Here is a 20,253-nt window from a genome sequence, read left to right as displayed (position 1 = left end):
CATGTTATTAAACAATGGATGGGTTACCAGTGAGATCAAGGAAGAAATCAAAAGTTACCTGAAGACAAATGAAAATGAACACACAACAAGCCCAAATCTATGGGACACAGCAAAAGCAGTTTTGAAAGGGAAGTTCATAGCATTACAGACCTACCTCAAGAAGCCAATAAAATCTCAAGTATACTGTGTAAGCCTACACTGAACAGAACTAGAAAAAGAACAAAGCACAGAGTAATTAGAAGGAAGGGGATTCTGCAGAACTTTGGGGGCTAGGATCGAAGGAATAACTGCCTGAGTCCATGTTTTTAACCACGATGCCTCCCTGCTCTCATGGAGCTTATTTTTTGGAAGGGGAAGACAGTACATAATTTAAAAAAGAAAATAGATATCAAGTAGTGATAGTGGTATGTTAAAATATAAAACAAGAAGGTTGTGATGCAGAGGGTAGCTTTCCATGCAGTGGTCAGTGTTTATGAGCACCAGAGGATGTAAGTTACAGTTTAAGAATCGATTACTTAGGATATTGCTGTTTCTGCAGATTTGCAAAATGCCCTTTCTTTGATTTGATTTGTAATGCTACCCACACATTTTAATATTCCTAATAGAAAACAACAGCAATTCATGTGCATTGATGGCTTACTGTGTATGAAGGACTGTATTAAGCAATTTGCATACATTCTCATTTTATCCTCACAGCAATGCTATAATTATTCTTATTTTAAGCCATGGAAAACTGAAGCTTAAGGCATCAAAGTGACAGGCCCAGGGCTTTAAAGTGGCAGAGTCAGGATTCAAACCAAGGTAGCCTGATTCCAGAACCATTGTTCTTAAATACTTACCATTTTATAGATGAAGTGGATTGTTTCAGGTAACTCTTTTATAAACAATAATAGCTAACTTTTATAGAGATTCAAAATATTCTAAGCATTACTGGGTCTTCACAATATCAGTGAAGTTTACCTATATTTTGGAGCTTCAAGATAGGATAAGCAATACATTTTGAGTGAACAAACTTCTAGTGCTATATGATTTTATATTTGCACAAAGCCAGAGAGAGCCATGCTGTTGAAAAAAAATTTCCTTCTTTTGATGGCCAAGTAATATTCCATTATGTAAATGTACTTTTTTAATCCACTCATCTAAAGATGGACACTTATGCTGCTTCCAAATCTTGGCTATTGTAAATAACAATGCAATGAACATAGCGGTGCATATATTCTTTTGAATTATTGTTTCAGGTTTCTTTGGATATATTCCCAGAAATGAAATCACTGGGTGATAAGGCAATTCCATTGTTAATTTTTTGAGGAAACTCCATACTGTTTTCCACAGTGGCTGCACCAGTCTGCATTCCCACCAGCAGTGTACTAGGGTTCCCTTTTCCCCACATCCTTGTCAGCACTTGTTTATTGGTTTATTGATGATAGACATTCTTACAGGTGTGAGGTGATATCTTATTGTGATTTATTAAATTTTTTTAATCTTTATTGCTGAAATTATTGCAGATGTCCGCTTTTCCCCCCATTGCCTCCCTCCACCCTGCCTGCCCCCAGGCCTACCGCATTATTGTCTGTGTCCACAGGTTATGCATGTACATATATAAGATCTTTGGTTAATCTCTTCCCGCACCCCCATCTCATTGTGGGTTTAATTTGTATTTCTCTGATGATTAGTGACATTTAGCATCTTTTCATCTATCTATTGGCCATCTGTATGTCCTCTTTGCAAGAGTGTCTATTCAGGTCCTTTGTGCATTTTTTTTTAATCTTTATTCTTAAAAGTATTACAGATGTTCCCCTTTCTTCCACCTTTGATCACCTCCACCCTGCACCACCCCCTCCAGACCTTCAGCACACTATTGTCTGTGTCCATGGGTTATGCATATATGCATACAAGTTCTTAGGTTAATCTCCCTCCGCCCTCCCGTTCCTTCCCTCTGAGATTTGTCAGTCTGTTCCATGCTTCTGTGTTTCTGGATCTATATTGTTCATCGGTTTATTGGGTTCATTAGATTCAACACGTGAGTGAGATCATGTCAAACTGAATCAGAAAGAATCAGAAAACCTGAATAGGCTAATAACAACTGATGAAATTGAAGCAGTAAAAAATATCCCAGCAAACAAAAGCCCTGGTCAGGATGACTTCATAGGGAGCTTTCTAACTCTTTAAGTTGTAGGGTTAGATAGTTTACTAAAAATTTTTCTTGCTTTTTGAGGTAGGCCTGCAATGCTATGTTCATCAGGGTATTGGCCTGTAATTTTCTCTTTGTAGTGTCTTTATTTGGTTTTGGAATTTGGATAATGCTGCCCTCATAAAATGAACTAAGGAGTCTTCCCTCCTCTTGAATTTTGTGGAATAGTTTGAGAAGGATAGGTGTTAATTCTCCTTTGTATGTTTAGTAAAATTCACGTGTGAAGCTATCCGGTCCAGGACTTTTGTTTGTTGAGAGTTTTTCATTAGTGCTTCAGTTTCATTAGTTGTAATAGATCTCTTCAGATTTTCTGTCCTGATTCAGGTTTGGAAGGTTTTATGTTTCTAGGAATTTATCCATTTCATCCATATTGTCCAGTTTGTTGGCATTTAGTTGTTCATAATATTTTCTTACAGTCTCTTGTATTTCTGTGGAGGTAGTTGTTACTTCTCCTCTTTCATTTCTGATTTTATTTATTTGCGTCCTCTCTTTTCCTTGATGAGTTCTTGTTAAATGTTTGTCAGTCTTGTTTATCTTTTCAGAGAACCAGCTCTTGGTTTCATTGATCTTTTTTATTTTTTATTTTTTTTTTAAACTTTATTTTATTTATTTCTGCTCTGATTCTTATTATTTCTACTTACCTTGGGCTTTGTTGTACTTTTTCTAGTTTCTTTAAGTGTAAAGTTAGGTCGTTTACATTGGATTTTCCTTGTTTCTTGAGTATTCCTTTAATGCTATGAATTTTCCTCTCAAGACTGCTTTCATTGTATCCCACAGATTTTGGGTTGTTGTGTTCTCATTTTCTTTTGTTTCAAGGTAACTTTTGATTTCTTCCTTGATCTTATTGTTAACCCATTCATTGTTTAGTAACATGTTATTTAGCTTTCCCTTTATGTCCATCAACATTTGCTTTATATATTTAGGTGCTTCTATGTTGGGTGCATAAATGTTTACAAGGATTATACCCTCTTGTTATATTGCTTCCTTTATCATTATGTAGTGTCTTTCTTTGTCTCTTACTATAGCTTTTTTTTATGTTTTTTTTTTTTTTTTTTTTTTTCAGAGAGAGGAAGGGAGAAGGGAGAGATAGAAAATCAATGATGAGAGCGAGTCATTGATTGGCTGCCTCCTGCACACCCCCTACTGGGGATTGAGCCTGGAACCTGGGCATGTGTCCTGACTGGGAATAGAACCATGATCTCCTGAATATAGGTCAGTGCTCAACCATTGAACCATGCTGGCCAGGCTAGCCTTTGTTTTAAAATCTATTTTTTTAAAAAATATATCTTTATTGATTCAGAGAAAGGAAGGGAGAGGGGGAGAGAGAGAAAGAGATAGAAACATCAATGATGAGAGAGAGTCATTGATTGGCTGCCTCCTGCACACCCCTGCCTGGGGATTGAGCCCGCGACCCAGGCATGTGCCCTGACTGGGAATCGAACCCCGATCACCTGGATCCTAGGTCAATGCTCAACCGCTGAACCATGCCCGGCCAGGCTAAAATCTATTTTGTCAGATATAAGTATTGCTACCTCAGCTTATTTTTCTTTAAATTTGCATGAAATATCTTTTTCCATCCCTTTACTTTTCGTCAGTGTTTATCTTTTGTTCAGAGGTGGGTTTCTTGTTTTCTTATTTATTTAGCTACCCTATGTCTTTTGATTGGAAGATTTAACTTATTTACATTTAAAGTGATTATTGACAGGTACGTACTTATCGATGTTTGTTTTTTTAACTATGTTTCTCTGTTGTTTTCTTCTCCTCTTCCTCTTCCTTCTTTCTTTTTTCTCTCTTCTTCTTTGGTCTTCTTTGTTTTTCTTCTTCAGTCTTTTAACATTTCTTGTAATCTTGGTTTGGTGTAACTCGTTTCTCCTCCTTTTCTCTTCCTTCGTCTTCTTTCATTTTTCTTTCTTCTTTGTTCTTCTTCAATCCTTTAACAATTCTTGTAATCCTGGTTTGGTAGTAACAAACTCATTTAGCTTTTTCTTGTCTGGGAAGCTCTCTGTTTCTCCTCCAGTTTTCAATGATAGCCTTGGTGGGTAAAGTAGTCTTGGTTGTAGGTCACTTTGAATATTTCATACCAATGCCTCCTGGCCTGAAATGTTACTGTTGAGAAATCAGCTGCCAGTTTTATGGGAGCTCCCTTGTAAGTAACTGTCTTTCTCTTGCTGCTTTTCAGATTCTCCTTTCTCTTTAACCTTTGCCATTGTAATTATTATTTGTCTGGTGTGGGCCTCTTTAGGTTCATCTTGTTTGAGACTCTGTGGTTCCTGGACTTGTACTTTTCCTTTACCAGGTTATGGAAGTTTTCAGTCATTATTTCTTCAAATAGGTTTTTGATTCTTTGCTTACTCTCTTCTCTTTCTGGAACCCTTATAATGTGGATGTTGTTATGCATCATGTTATTCCAAAGGTCCCTTAAATTATTGTCATTTAAAAAAATTCTTCATTTTGCTGCTCTGATTGGGTGTTTTCTTCTAAATCATTGATTTGATTCTCTGCTTCATCGAACCTACTGTTGATTTCTTGTACTGTATTCTTCATTTCTGACTGGTTCTTTTTTTATAGTTTCTATGGCCTTTTTTATGCTGGCTATCTCTTTGTTGAAGTTCTTACTAAGTTTCTTGATCATCCTTATAAAAATATTTTGAACTGTATATCTGGTAAATTGCTTGCCTCCATTTAGCTCTTTTTCTGGAGATTTCTCCTGTTCTTTCATGTGGGGTATTTTTTTTTTTTTTTTGGTCTCCCTATTTTGGCTGCCTTTTTGAGTTTGTTTCTATGTATTAAGAAGATCTGCTATGACTCCCAGCATTTATATAGTCATGCAACCATCACCACTATCTATTTCAACTTTTTTCAACTTCCCAAACGGAAACTCTGTAGCTGTTAATCAATACTGATGGCATTTTTTGTTTGGTCTCAGTTTTGCGACCGAGGCTATTAGTGTGGAGAAACCGTACTCTATCTGAAGAAAGATATGAGCAGAAATGTAAGTAGAAATCTATATTATCCCAAAGCACAATTCATTAATTAAAAAATGGATACATTGGATTTTATTAAAATAAAAACTTTTGTTTTGTGAAAGAAAATAAAAAGACAAGTCACAGACCGAGAGAAAACATTTACAAATCTTATTTCTAGCAAAAATTTATATACAGAATAAAATTTAAATATCCTTAAAATGCAACAATGAGAAAAAAACCCAACCCAATAACAAAATGGGCAAAAGGTTCACTTAGAAGGTAAACAAATAGCCAATAAAGAAAATGCAAATTAGGCAGATGCAAATTAAAACTATTAGAGAAATGCAAATTAAAACCAGAATGAATGATTGTAACAAGTGTACCAGTCTGACTCAGGATGTTGATAGTAGGGAAGGCTGTGTGTGGTTGGTGAGCAAGGAGTATAGGGGAAATCTCTGTCCTTTCTGATCAGTTTGCTGTGGTCCTAGAAATAACCCAGAAAATAAAGATAATAACAATAAGTTATCACTATACACCTATTACAATGTCAAAACAAAACACAAAACTGGCTTCACCAAGTCCTTTCCAAGGAAAAAGCAGCTGGAATTTTCATGCATTGCTGGTGTGAATGAAAAGTGGTGTAGGCCACTTAGATTACAATTGCTCATTTCTTTCTTTTTTTAAAAATATATCTTTATTGATTTCAGAGAGAGGAAAGGACAGGGAGAGAGAGAGATAGAAACATCAATGATGAGAGAGTCATTGATCGGATGCCCCCTGCACGCCCCCAACTGGGGATGGAGCCCGCAACCCGGGCATGTGCCCTGACTGGGAATTGAACCCCGATCACCTGGATCCTAGGTCGATGCTCAACCGCTGAGCCACGCCCGGCCGGGCGCAATTGCTAGTTTCTTATGAAATTAAACATATATATACCAAATGACTCAGCAAACCCTACTTATAGGTATCTATCCAAGATAAAATGAAAACTTATGTTTACATAAAAACTTGTATGCAGCCCTAGCCAGTTTGGCTCAGTGGTTAGAATGTCAGCCCGCAGACTGAAGGGTCCTGGGTTCGATTCCGGCCAAGGGCATGTACCTTGGTTGCAGGCTCAATCCCTGGCCCCAGACGTGTTGGGGCGCATGCAGGAGGCAACCAATCAATGTGTCTCTCTCACGTTGCTGTTTCTCTTTCTCTCTCTCTCTTTCTCTCTCTCTCTGCCTTCCAGTCTCTCTGTAAAGCAGTGGAAAAAATATCCTCAGGTGGGGATTAAAAATAAAACCCAACCAACCAAAAAACCTCTATGCAAATATTTAGCACAGCATTATTTGGTATTAATCACCAAAAACTGGAACCAACCCAGTTATTAATAAACAGATTGTTGTATATCTATACCATAGGATAAGTACTACTCCATGACAAAAAAGGAACTACCTGGGGATTTATGCAATAACATAGGTGAGTCTTAAATTCATTTAGCTAAGTGAAAGGACAGATTTAAAAGGCTACATAATGTATGAATCCAGTAATATGACAACCTGAAAAAGTATCTCTAACATGAGGGAATTTGGGAAGTGATAGGATGGTTTTCTCTCCCCCCCCCCCCACCAACCCACCACTCTTGCCAACTTTTTCACCAAATTAATAGGCATGTTGTTAGTGTTAATATTTGTTCTGGTCTGTTAGCTCTCATGGGTAGAAATAAAGGCTGTGAACCGAAAATTCTGGACCAGATGGCGGTATAGGTAAATGCAGTACTCTCATCCTCCCACAACCACATCAAAATTACAACTAAGCCACAGAAAACCCATCATTCAGAACCACCTGAAATCTGCCTGGACCGAAGCCCTACAACTAGAGAATTAAAGAAGAAGCTACACTGAGACTGGTAGGAGGGGCAGAGGTAGAGAATGGGCTGGTCCAACACCCACGTGTGGCCTGTTTTTACTTGGGAGGGTTATCTTGGCTGTGATCGTCCCCATGAGGAGCAAGGGGTCCCAGTCCCACAGCAGACTCCTCACCCCAAGGTTCCAGTGCTGGGAAGAGAAATCCCCATAACTTTGGACTTTAAAAACCAGCAGGAATTGGGGCTGAGTGACACTGAGGCTGCTGGAGTCCCACGCAGATCCTCTTAAAGGGCCAGCACACAGACTTACTTGGACTCACTCCCTCTGAGCTCCAGCCCTGGGGCAGCATCTTGAAAGGATTCAGAGACATATGGAGAGGAACTAATGTGTCTGGCATCAGGGCAAGAACTGGGGGGCAGCTTTCTCCCAGACAAAACTACTGGCAGAGGTCATTGTTCCTTTGCTGAAACTTGCCCACTACAGTGACAACAGGCAGTCACCATATCTCAATTTCCATGAACCTATCTCACACTGTTCTCCTGGCCCTGGTGACTCCCGATGACCCTGCCCCACTCAATTTGCAACCCCATCCAAGCTGTTTGCAGTGGTCTTTGCATATGAGTGGCCTGTTCCGCCTCAGGCTTCAGACTCTCCTAAAAACTCTCAAACAAGCAGCAGCTGGCCTCAGTGTGCCTCACACCTTTTAATAAGAGGCCTCAGGCCTGGCACTAGCAGCAACCTGGCTTGGTTCACAGCTTGGCCTCTCCTGGGCACCTCCACAAGTACCAGTCATCTACAGCTAGCTTTGTAGCTTATGCCGGGTGACCTCAGGCAGGGCATAGGCAGTAACTGACTTTGCACCTCCCAGGAGGCCCCAGAGCTAGTGCACCTGGTGGTTGGTTTCAGACCATACCAGATTACAACCCTACCACATCAGTGAGCAATACACTCAAGGGGCAGACTTGGAGAGCACCAAAGCCCCACGAAAGCAAGTCCTGCTCCATAGGGACATCTCCTGCACAACAGCTCTTCTGTTGTAGTCGCAGCTGGTCCGCACAACAATTGGACTGGGGCTCAAACCCTCGCAGAGACAACAGAAGCAATTAAGGCTCAACTACACCAGGACAGTGCACACAGCCCACACAGGGGCGTACCTAGATTGCTCAGCTCAGGTGACCAGGAAAGCTGAGCCACTAGGCCTATAAGACACCTACTGCACAAGGCCACTCTACCAATTCCAGGAGACACAGCATCTCTACCTAATACACAGAAACAATTACAGGGAAACAGCCAAAATGTGGAAACAAAGAAACATGTAACAAATGAAAGAACAGAAGAAATCTTCTGAAAAAGATCTAAATGAAATGGAAGCAAGCAAACTACCAGATTCAGAGTTCAAAACAATGGTTCTAAAGATGCTCAAGGAACTTAATGAGAACATCAAGGAACTTATAGTGAGAATTTCAAGGAACTTAGAACATCAAAGATATAATAAAGGACCAGTCAGAAATGAAGGATACACTAACTGAAATGAAGAATAATTTACAGGGAATCAGCAGTAGAGGGTGCTGAGAATCAGATTAGCGATTTGGAATATGAGGAAGCAAAAAACACCCAATCAGAAGAGCAAAAAGAAAAAAGAATCCAAAAATATTAAGATGGTTTAAGGAGCCTCTGAGACAACTTCAAGCATACCAATATTCACATCATAGGGGTAACAGTTGGAGAAGAGAGGCAGCAAGAAATTAAAAGCCTATTTGAAAAAATAATGACAGGAAACTTCCCTTTCCTCGTGAAAGAAATAGAGAAGTCCAGGAAGCACAGAGAGTCCCAAACAAGAGGAACCCAAAGAGGCCCACACCAAGAAACATCATCATTAAAATGCCAAAGGTTAAAGACAAAGAATATTAAAAGCAGGAAGAGAAACGCAGTTAGTTACCTACAAGGGAGAGCCCATATGACTGTCAGCTGATTTCTCAACAGAAACTTTGCAGGCCAGAAGGGAGTGGCAAGAAATACTCAAAGTGATGAAAAGCAAGAACCTACAGCCAAGATTACTCTACCCAGCATAGCTATCATGTAGAATTGAAGGTCAGATAAAGAGCTTCCCATACAAGAAAAAGCTAAAGGAGTTCATCACCACCAAACCAGTATTACATGAAATGTTAAACTTTAAGAAGAAGAAAAATAGGGAGAGGAGGAGGAGGTGGAGGAGGAAGAGGGGAAAAACTATGGACAATAAAATGTCAATAAGTACACATCTATCAACAATTGAATCTAAAAATAAAAATAAATGAACAAGGAAACTGCTGAACAAAAGAAACTGATGAATAAAGTAGAACCAGTGGCATGGAAACATGGAACAGACTGGCGAAACTCAGAGGGAAGGGGAGTGTGGGGCAGGAAGAAAGTCACCAAAGAACTTATATGCATACATGCATTACCCATGGACAGAGACAACAGGGTGGTGAAGGCCTGGGGTGGGGCGGGATCTAGGTGGAGTGGTGAAGGGGGGAAAAAGGAGAATCTGTAATACTCTCAACATTAAAGAAAAAAGAAGAAATAAAGGCCACTATAACCCATCCCTAAATCTGTGTTATCACCTTGGTTGCAAATAAAAGGCAATTTAATTATCAAAAGTAAATGCAACTTTATTAATCCTTGTGTCATATGCAAAACCATAGAAATCCCTTTTTTAGTTAAAAAATGGGAAATAATAGTCATACAAACAAACAAAAAAACCCTTGTCATTTCACTGGAATTTGCTGGCCATACCAGATACAATTTTAACACTGATTGAATGTTCAGTAAACTGTGTAAGTTAATGATAAATTTTGTGAGTTGAATGCCTACTTGAGCTCCTTGGACTCTGTTACAGAAAATCATTTATTTTGCAGTTCAGGCTGCCCAGGATGGAAGGTGCTAACACAAGGCAATTTTTTTCTTTTCACAAGTATACTGAAATTTTAAATACAGAAAATGAGAATGTAACAAATTTTCAAATGGCTCATTCAGTTTAAGTGCCTCTCTTTCTAATAAATTTAAGTCTCATACATATCAGTTATCATATGACTTGTGAAACAGCCTGTTAGAACTAGACATGCCCCATGGTTCTTAAAGGATTGGGTTAACCAAAGTGGGATTTGAACTTGTTTGAAGAATATACATGGCAGTAAACTGCATTGTCTAATTCTTCGGATTTATGGGTTTATCCCCACATGGTTTGTTAGTTACTGTATTTCAGTATATAATGAGTATGTTCATTGTAGAAAACTTCATAAAGTACAGCAAAAAATCGTATCAGTATTACCAGAATTATTACTCTCTGAGATAACTATTTAGTCTTCTAAACTTTCCCTGTGCAAACATACATGTTTGTGTTTGTGTCTCCTTTTAAAGACAAAAAGACTTATTCAGTATATTATTGACTGTCCTTGTATGTCAGAAAAATTAAATTTAATGACTATATTGTATTCCATTGAATACATAGGCCATTATTTATTTTACCAGTCCCAAGGATTTTTTGTGTGTGTTTTTTAGTCATTTAACTTGTATCTAATTTTCTTGTGATGAATATTCATATATATATATATATATATATATATATATATATATATATATATATATATATATGAGTATTTCTCTGTTTATTTCCTTAGGATATATTCTTTTTATTTTAATTTTTAATTAATTAATTTTTTAAATTTATCTTTATTGTTGAGAGTATCACAGGTATCCCATTTTTCCCAATTGGCCCCCTCCAATTTGCTCCCACCCCCTCCTCAGGCCTTTACCCCGTTATTGACTGTGTCCATGGGTTATGCATATATGCATCTAACTTCTTTGGTTAATCTCTTCCCACCCTCCACCCCCTTTCCCTCTTTTCTCTGAAATATGATCGTCTGTTGTGTCTGGGTCTATTTAGTTCGTCAGATTCTTTTGTTCATTAACTTCTTCTTAAAGAAGACCCTTCAACTTTTCCTGTAGTGTTGGTCTGGTGGTGATGAACTCCTTTAGCTTTTTCTTATCTGTGAAGCTCTTTATTTGACCTTCAATTCTAAATGATAGCTTTGCTGAGTAGAGCAATCTTGGTTGTAGTTCCATGTTTTTCATCATTTTGAATATTTCTTGCCATTCCCTTCTGGTCTGCAAGGTTTCTGTTGAGAAATCGGCTGACAGTGGTATGGGTGCTCCTTTGTAGGTAACTAATTGCTTTTCTCTTGCTGCTTTTAAGATTCTCTCTTTGTCTTATCCTTTGGCATTTTCATTATGATGTGTCTTGCTGTGGGCCTCTTTGGGTTCCTCTTTTTTGGTACCCTCTGTGCTTCCTGGACTTGTAAGTCGATTTCTTTCCCCAGGTAGGGGAAGTTTTCTGTAATTATTTTTTCAAATAGGTTTTCAATTTCTTGGTCTCTTTCTTCCCCTTCTGGCACCCCAATAATCTGAATGTTGGGCCTCTTGAAATTGTCCCAGAGGCTCCTTATACTATTTTCATATTTCTGGATTCTTTTTCCTTTTTGCTCTTCTTGTTGGGTGCTTTCTGTTTCCTCATGTTCCAAATTGCTGGATTGATTCTCAGCGTCCTCTACTCTACTCTTGATTCCATGTAAATTATTCTTCATTTCAGTTCCTGTAGCCTTTATTTCAAATTCATACTTTATTATGTTATCGATTTTCTCAGTTGTTTCCCTAATAGTCTGCTTAAACATCCTTATAAACAAAATTCTGAACTCTCTGTTAGCTTGCTTGGATCTATTTCATTTAGTTCCTCTTCTAGAGATTTCTTCTGGTCTTTCCTTTGTGATATGTTTCTTTGCCTCCACATTTTGGCTACTTCCAGGTGTTTGTTTCTATGTATTAGGTAGAGCTGCTATGTCTCCTGGTATTGGTAGAGTGCCTTTGTGTGGTAGGTGTCCTGTAGGTTCCAGTAGCTTAGCCTCCCCAGTCACCTGAGCTGGGCCTTGTAGGTGCTCCCCTGTGTGGGCTGTGTGCACTGTCCTATTGTAGTTGAGCCTTGGTTGCTGTTGGCGTCCTTGGGAGGAACTGACTCCCAGGCCAGTCAGCTGTGAGGACCAACTGCAACTTACAGCCAAAGAGCTGCTGTGCCAGAGACACCCTTATGGATCAGGATTTACTTCAGTGGAGCTTTGGTGTTCACCAAGTGTGCCCCTTGAATGTCACTCATGGATGTGGTAGGGTTGTAATCTAGCGTGGTTGAGTCTGACCACCAAGTGCACTGTCTCTGGGGCCTCCCGGGAGGTGCAAAGTTAGCCTGTGTCAGCGCCTTGCCCAGGGCCACCCAGCATGAGCTACACAGCAAACCGTAGTTGGCTGCTACTTGTGCTGGGCTTTGCGTTGTCCAGGAGAGGCCAAGCTATGAGCCAGTGCAGGCTGCCACTAGTGCCAGGCCTGGGGCCGCTTATCAAGCTGTATGGGGCCCACTGCTGCTTGTTTGAGAGATTTTAGGAAAGTCCTAAGCATAAGGCTCGAGAGGCCACTTGCATAGAAAAGCCCCTGGAAATGGCCTGGATGAGTTGCAGGCGGGGAGGGGCGGGGCCTCCGGGAGTCACGGGGCGGGGCCAAAGGTGTGAGTCAGATGCTGGCGATTCAAATATGGCGCCTGCCAGCTTTGTGCGGCCAAAGGAGTCATGGCCTCTACCAGCCCTTCTGCCTGGGAGGAAGCTGCCCCTCCCTCCACCTCTTGCCCTGATTTCAGGCAGGTTAGTTCCTCCCCAAGTGTCCTAGGTTCCTTTCAGGCTGCTGCCAGTGCTGCGCTCAGAGGGAGCACGTCTGAGTGAGTCCGAGCGCAGGCCCTTTAAGAGGAAAGCCTGGGGCTCCTGTAGCCTCTGTGACCCTCAGCCACAGTCCCCGCTGGTTTCACAGCCCGAAGTTGTGGGGCCGTCTCTTCCTGGTCCTGGAGCCCTGGGCTGGGGGCCTGCTGTGGGGCTGGGACCCTTCACTCCTCCAGGAAACCCCCACCACCGAGATTCCCTCCTGGGTTTCAACCGGGGCACTGGGTGTGGGCCTGCAGCACGTCTCTGATTCAGCCCCGATCTGCCCGCGTCTCCACCCCTCCTCCCGGTCTTGGTGCTGCTTCAGTTCCCTGGTTGTGGGGCTTCTGTTCAGCCAGATCTCAGGAGGTTCTGAGTGATAGTGGTTCTGTATTTTAGTTGTAATTTTGATGTGGTTGCAGGAGGCGGCGGGTATAGCTGTTACCTACGCTGCCATCTTCTACTAGAGCCCTTTTAAATAAAAATGGAATCATTTTTTCCCCTCTTAGTCTATGGTATATTCCAGAGTCTTCCCTCATAGAAAATGGAACCATGGTAGAAACTTTCCTAACCCTCCAGTGTTTGGCTAACTGAAGAAGGGAGCCACAAAAACTCTGTATATATTGTTTATTTAATTTTTAAAAACCTAGAACTTATTTTCATTAATTCTCTAATACTTATATATAGGACCAAAACTCTTTCTTTGAATATTGTCCTCTGGAAGTCTTCCTTTTCTTTCTTGCATAAACCACATCCATATTGCTTCATTCCAGATTTCCAGATCTCTAGATTTCTAGCTTAGTTTCTTTCTTTCTTTTTTTTTAAAATATAGCTTTATTGATTTCAGAGAGAGGAAAGGAGAGGCAGAGAGAGAGATAGAAACAGCAATGATGAGAGAGTCATTGATCGAGCCCACAACCCAGGCATGTGCCCTGACCAGGAATCGAACCCTGATTGCCTGGATCCTAGTTGACGCTCAACCGCTGAGCCATGCCCGGCCGGGCTAGCTTAGTTTCATGTAAGTAGAAAACAGAATTATTTTAGATTTTTATGATTTTTCCCCAATCTCTTTAAGTTTTTTCATGTACAGCTATTTCAGCAGTTTATTGCTCACCTTTATTGAGTGTTACTAAAAGCATTTACCTTTGTTTTCATAGAAAGAATAACTTCCTTTTATATTCGTATTTCATCAGTTTACATAATATTTAATTAAATCATGTGATTATAAGAAGTTCAATGGGCATAAGCAAACACAGATGAACTAAGTGTGCCAACATACTACTGGTGGGACAAGGAGTTCATATAAGCATGCTGTGGACATCTGAATATTTTAATGATAGAATGAAGACCATCAGTTATCTATTGGAGATTGGTTAAGAGAACTTTTTGCAGAGTGAAAATTTGCTTTTTCTTACTTAATGTATCCTGAACATTTTTTTTCTGCCTGTAAATAGAGATCTACATCATTATTTTTAATGGCCACATGATATTATACATGTATTAGGCCAAGTTCTTGCTTGCAAACAATATAAAACAGTTCTGACTCACTTAACCAGATGATTTTATTGGTAGGCTATTAGATTGCTTATAGAGTCAACAGGGAAGATGGGCAACCAGTCTTGGAAAATGAGCAGGAATCCAGCGAGGCTAAACAGGCCAAGGTCACACCATAGGAACAGTCTGGTTAGGAACTCTCCAGTGGCACTGGCTTTCTCAGTACTTTTGCCACCACCACAGCTGGCATCTTGATTCTGCTGCTGCAGTTGCTGTGAATTCTCTGTAACTATCACTGTCAACTTCATCGGGATTCAAAACCCTGGGCAGAAGCATTTGCCCAGCTGGGTCTAGAATCACTTAGCAGAGTCTCAGCTTCAAGGATGAAGGGTAAGGAAATACCTTCCACTCCCACTTTGGCTTCAGTAATGGGGGCAGTAATGCCCTACTGTCAAAATTTAGGTTGTTTCCCATTTTCTGTTTTAAGCTACATGGTAATATGCACATTTTACTAATCTAGTGGCAGGGGGTGTTTTATCTTAGTTGTTTTAATTTATAATTGATTGATTTTAAACAGAAAGAGGGAGAGAGATGGATATATATAGAGAGATATCAATTTGTTGTTCCACTTAGTTATGCATTCATTGGTTGATACTTGTATGTGCCCTGACTGGATCTCGAACCCACAACCTTGGCGTATTGGGATGACACTGTAACCAACTGAACTACCCGGCCATGGCCTAAGTTATAATTTTAAAGACAAATACCAAATAATTTCACTCATATGTGGACTCTAATGAACAGAATGAACTAACAAGCAAAATAGAGACAGAATCATAGATAGCAGACTGACAGATGTTGGGGGTTGGGGATGTGGTGCTGGGTAGGAGGTGAAGGGATTGAGCAAAAAAGGAAAAAAAAAGAGAAAACTCATGGTCACAGTTAGCATTGTGGTGATTAACAGGGGGAGAAGGGGATGGGGGGAAGGGGAGGAGAGTATGGGGAGATAAATGGTGATGGAAGGAGACTTGACTTGGGGTGGTAAACACAATACAGTGTACAAATGATGAGAGGTGGAATTGTGTCCCTGAAAACTGTATAATTTTGTTAACCAGTTTCATTCCAATAAAGTCAATAAAAAGAAAAAAAAAAAGGAAAAATATAAACAATGTAAATGTAGATTTTCATGTGTTTATTGGTATTTTGAATTTCTTATTTTGTCAGTTGCCTGACATATAGATTACTATATGGGGTTTTTGAGATATAATTTAAGATTTACCTGAAAGAAGTATATAATTCAGTGGTTTTAGTATATTCACTGATTTGTACAACTATTACCACTCTCTAATTCCAGAACATTTCATCACCCCTAAAAGAAACTCTATTCATACATGTTTTTGTAGTTTGCTTACATGGTGTATTTTGCCACATGAAATTTAAAAATTTTATATAATGAAATTGTAAAATCTTTTCCTTTATGGTTTCTGCTTTTGGCTTATGCTTAGAAGGGCCTTCCTCACCCCAAGTTTTGTTGTTACTATTGTTAATTAATGTCCACATTAATATCTTTGTAGCATTTCCTGTTTTCTTTTTACATTTCAGTCTTTAACTCAGTTGGAAATAATTTTGGTATAAGATGGGATCTAAAAATATTTACCGCAAATGGTTAGAACATATTGAGCTGTTCCACAACCATGCTGTATCACAATTGAGCTGTTGGCCCTGAATAGTTTTCTTCTGCACCAAAAAACAGAATGGTTAGCCATTATGCCAACACCACTTTTTGATTTCTCCATTGATTGGAAATGCCATTCTTTTTTTAAATTTTATTTTTATTCATTCATTTATTTTTCATTGAATTTATTGGATTGACATTGGTTAATAAAATTATATAGGTTTCAGGTGTACAATTCTATAATACATCATCTGTATATTGCATTGTGTGTTCACCACCCCAAGTCAAGTCTCCTTCCATCACTATTTCTTTTCCCTACACCCTTTTCTACCTCCCTCTACCCCCTTTCCCTCTGGTAATCACCATGCTATTGTCTGTGTATACTAAATTCTTATATATACACATATGTCTGTTTCTTGGACTTTTCCATCGCAAGGATCTATCTATTTTGACATCAGTACAAGACTTTTAAAATATTTAATATTTTTAAAGATATTTTAATGTATGATGGAGTAAGTAGCATTATTATCCTTTTAGTAATTTTTAAAATAAAATTAATGACATACTTGAAAAGTTTGCTCAAACTGAGTTGTCATTTTCAGCCTCACCAAACTTTTATCATTTATTTTATAGTTTACTTGTTCTAAATCAGTTATAAGAACTTAATAAACTGATGAACAGAATAGATTCAATGACATGGAAGCATAGATGAGACTGATGAATGTCAGAGGGATGGAGGAGGGCGGGTGGGTAGAGGGGGAGAGAGTAACCAAAGAATTTATGTGCATATATGCACAACCCAAGGACATGGACAATGGTGGGGAGAGGGACTGGGGAGGGGGAAGGAAAGGGGTGGAACGGGTCATTGGGGAGAAAAAGGGACATCTGTAATATTTTATAATATTTTAAACAAAAATAAAATTTAAAAAAAGAAAAGAAAACCAAAGTAAATTGAAATACTACTTTTTCCTTAATTTTTTTTTTTTTTTTAAATATACATTGACTTCAGAGAGAGGAAAGGAGAGGGGAAGAGAGAGAGATAGAAACATCAATGATGAGAGAGTCATTGATCGGCTGTAGCCCGCAACCCGGGCATGTGCCCTGACTGGGAATCGAACCCCGATCGCCTGGATCCTAGGTCGACGCTCAACCGCTGAGCCACGCCAGGCTGGGCTCCTTAAAATTTTCATAGAGCCCGGCCGGGCGTGGCCCAGCGGTTCAGCGTCGACCTAGGATCCAGGCGATCGGGGTTCGATTCCCAGTCAGGGCACATGCCCGGGTTGCGGGCTACAGCCGATCAATGACTCTCTCATCATTGATGTTTCTATCTCTCTCTCTTCCCCTCTCCTTTCCTCTCTCTGAAGTCAATAAAGATATATTTTTTAAAAAAATTTTCATAAAAACATCAGATTTAGAAAAAAAGGAGTACAATGTGTATGTGCATCTTGTTTCCTAAAGGAATGAAAAACTGGGTCTGTATGGTGAGAGTATATCTACTATTAAAAAATAAAGTGGCTTTTTAAAATGTTTTTTAAAAATTATTTTATTGTTGAGAGTATTGCAGATGTCCCCCATTTTCTTTCCTTTACCCTCTTCCCCATCTCCCACCCCTCCCCAGTTCTTCACCTGTCTATTGTTTGTGTCCATGGGCTGTGTATAATGTTTATATAAAAAATAAAGTGTTAATAGTAATAAAAAAAATCAGTTATAACAAATGTAAAATAAGTGCTTTTTCAACTTACTTTATTTAATGGTTAAATACTGACAGTTGTTTTTTAGTTTTCATTGGTATTTAGTGTTGTCTTTTCATTAGTGGCTTGGGGCACTATTTTGTCATAGAGCTAAATTTGTAAGATGGATTTTTCCTTATGAAGAAAGCCATAGCATTACAAGCAGTTCGTGGTATACCTACAGATTGTACCTGACAAGCTTGAATTAGATGATTGTTTTGATGGGGAGAAAAAGCATTCCAAATACCAGTGTTCTTACAATCTAAGATAGACAACTGCACCCAGACCATATTTAGCCAATAATATGGTTGAAAAGTAACTGACACATTTTAATGTCAAATAGTTGAATCCTACTTCCCCCTACTTTCCAGAAATTAGAATGGCCTTGTCTGAGGCAAGTGAAGTTTCATCCATATTTTAAAAAACATGTTTTTTCCTTCCAGTTTATTATTGACATGGCAGCAGATGCTCAGCCCTGGTGGAAAAGAACCTAGTAACTGGAGAACTATTTCTCAGTTTCCAAAGAACGTCTCCACCTGTGTTTATTGCAGGGACCATTATTTTCAAGCATTTTTCTCTATCCTACTTCCACCTTTGGCTGGTTTTGTTTTATGCCTTTTGCAAACATTACCCTATTAAGTCAATCCCTTTGAGGCTATTGTTAGCCCTGGACTCCAGCCAGAACTGGCTGTATGAGCATGAGTAAGTCTCAGTGTTCGCTTCCTTAATATTAAAAGGAGGCTACTATCTTATTTATGTGGCAGGATGGTTATGAAATTCATGTATATGAAAGTTTTGACAACTCTTCAATGTTATAGGAATATGAAATATATGTATTATTATCACAAGGACAACTCTTTTTTTTTTTTTTTTTTTTTTTTTTAGAAAGGCAGTGATTACCAAGAACCACAAAAATGGCCAGCAAAGCACATTGCTTTTTCTTAATTTTAATGTCCTGTTCTTTTTTCACCTTACTAATATGTCCTAAGTATTAGCTCCTAATCTTCTGGGAATGATCAAATGGAAAGAACAATTATATTTTAAAACATACACTTGTCTACTCCAGCTGTTTCATCTGAAATCTTAGTCCTCTGTTTATATAATGACAGTTGTCTGATGAAAGAGATTAGGCACCCAGTATTTTGAAAACAGGTTAAGGAGTAAGATCAATTTTCATTTTAAAGCTTACACAATTTAAATTAATTAGATGAATTATATAAAATAATAGGCTAATGCTGTCCCCTTTTTTCTTTTTTATGTTTTTATTGGTGTTTAGAGAGAGAAGGAGGAAGAGGGGAGAGAGAGAGCGAGTGAGCGAGAAACACTGATGTGAGAAAAAAACACCAATCCGTTGTCTCCCTACCAGGGATCAAACCTGCAACCTGGGTATGTGCCCTGATGGGAATTGAACCAGCAACCTTTTAGTACATGGGACGACGCTCAACCAATTGAGCCACACCAGGCAGGGCTCCTTTTTGTTTTTAATTTAGAGATGGTAGTGATTTTAAATAGAAGCAAAGAGGTAGAAAAATTAAATTGATTTGGAAATATTATGTAGCTACCCTGAATGCAAAACAGGTTCAGTGTTGTTTGCGTAGCTTGAAATAATCAGTTTGTTTAACAAACGGGCGTTTTTAAAGCCCTGGTAAAATAGACCAGATGATTTTGACTGCTAATATGTTGGAGTATATTATTGGTTTCACTTACTGAATTATTTCAATTTTGGTAACTTTTCTCTAATTTCTGCACATTCCCTATATATTTTTTCTTTTTTCTTTCCCCCCCAAATGGACTGGTTTTAAAAAACCTTTTCCCTCCACCTTTATTGAGGTATAATTGACAAATAAAACTTGTATATACTTAAGATATACAATGTTATATTATTTATTTATTTATTTATTTCAGAGAGAGGAAGGGTAAGGGAGAGAGAGAAACATCAATGATGAGAGAGAATCATAGATTGGCTGCCTCCTGCATGCCCCCTACTGGGGATAGAGCTGCAACCCAGGCATGTGCCCTGATTGGGAATCTAACCGGGACCTCCTGGTTCATGGATGGACACTCAACCACTGAGCCACATCGTCCGGGCTACAACATGTTTTGATATACATTGTAAAATGATTACTAAAATCAAGCTAATTAATACATCCATCATCTCAAATAGTTTCCACTTTTTGTATTAAGATCTCTCAGCAAATTTCAAGTAATAGCCTATTGTTGACTGTAGTCACCCTGCTCATCCTGCATAACTGAAACTTTGTACCCGTTGATCAATATCTCTCCATTTCCCCCACCACCCAGCCTGTGTAACCACCATTCTAGTCTCTGCTTCGAAGAGTTCGACTTTTTTAGATTTGGCATATAAGTGAGATCATGTAGTTTTTGTCTTTTTGTGTCTGAGCCATTTCATTTAGCATAATGTCCTCCAGGTTCACTTATTTTCCTTTTTAAATTCTTATAATGAAATAATTTAGGCCTACAAAGAGTACAGAGTATCCTATAACATACCTGTGTATACACTACCCAGCTTAAAAAGGTAAACATTACATATATAGTTGAAGTTTCCCTTTGCATCC

The 20,253-nt window shown here is 38.9% G+C and overlaps 1 protein-coding gene across 2 annotated transcripts in view; it reads left to right on the top strand.

Annotated features, from left to right (window-relative positions):
• The window catches only part of ATP7A (ATPase copper transporting alpha), a 139,556-nt gene that overhangs the window by 18,135 nt on the left and 101,168 nt on the right, over nt 1-20,253 (top strand). The window contains exon 2 of one of the 2 annotated variants that reach the window (XM_087829450.1): nt 5,118-5,183. The exons of the other annotated variant lie outside the window; for it this stretch is intronic. Within the exon in view, the coding sequence (XP_087685576.1) occupies nt 5,172-5,183 (12 nt within the window). The 5' untranslated portion in view covers nt 5,118-5,171. The remainder of the gene's footprint in view (nt 1-5,117; nt 5,184-20,253) is intronic. 2 annotated transcript variants of the gene reach the window in all.

The sequence above is a fragment of the Miniopterus natalensis genome, chromosome X (assembly GCF_054644295.1).
Source record: "Miniopterus natalensis isolate mMinNat1 chromosome X, mMinNat1.hap1, whole genome shotgun sequence".
Lineage (NCBI taxonomy): Eukaryota > Metazoa > Chordata > Mammalia > Chiroptera > Miniopteridae > Miniopterus > Miniopterus natalensis.
The sequence above is the reverse complement of the archived record's forward strand: the minus strand, read 5'-3'. Positions and strand labels throughout refer to the sequence as shown.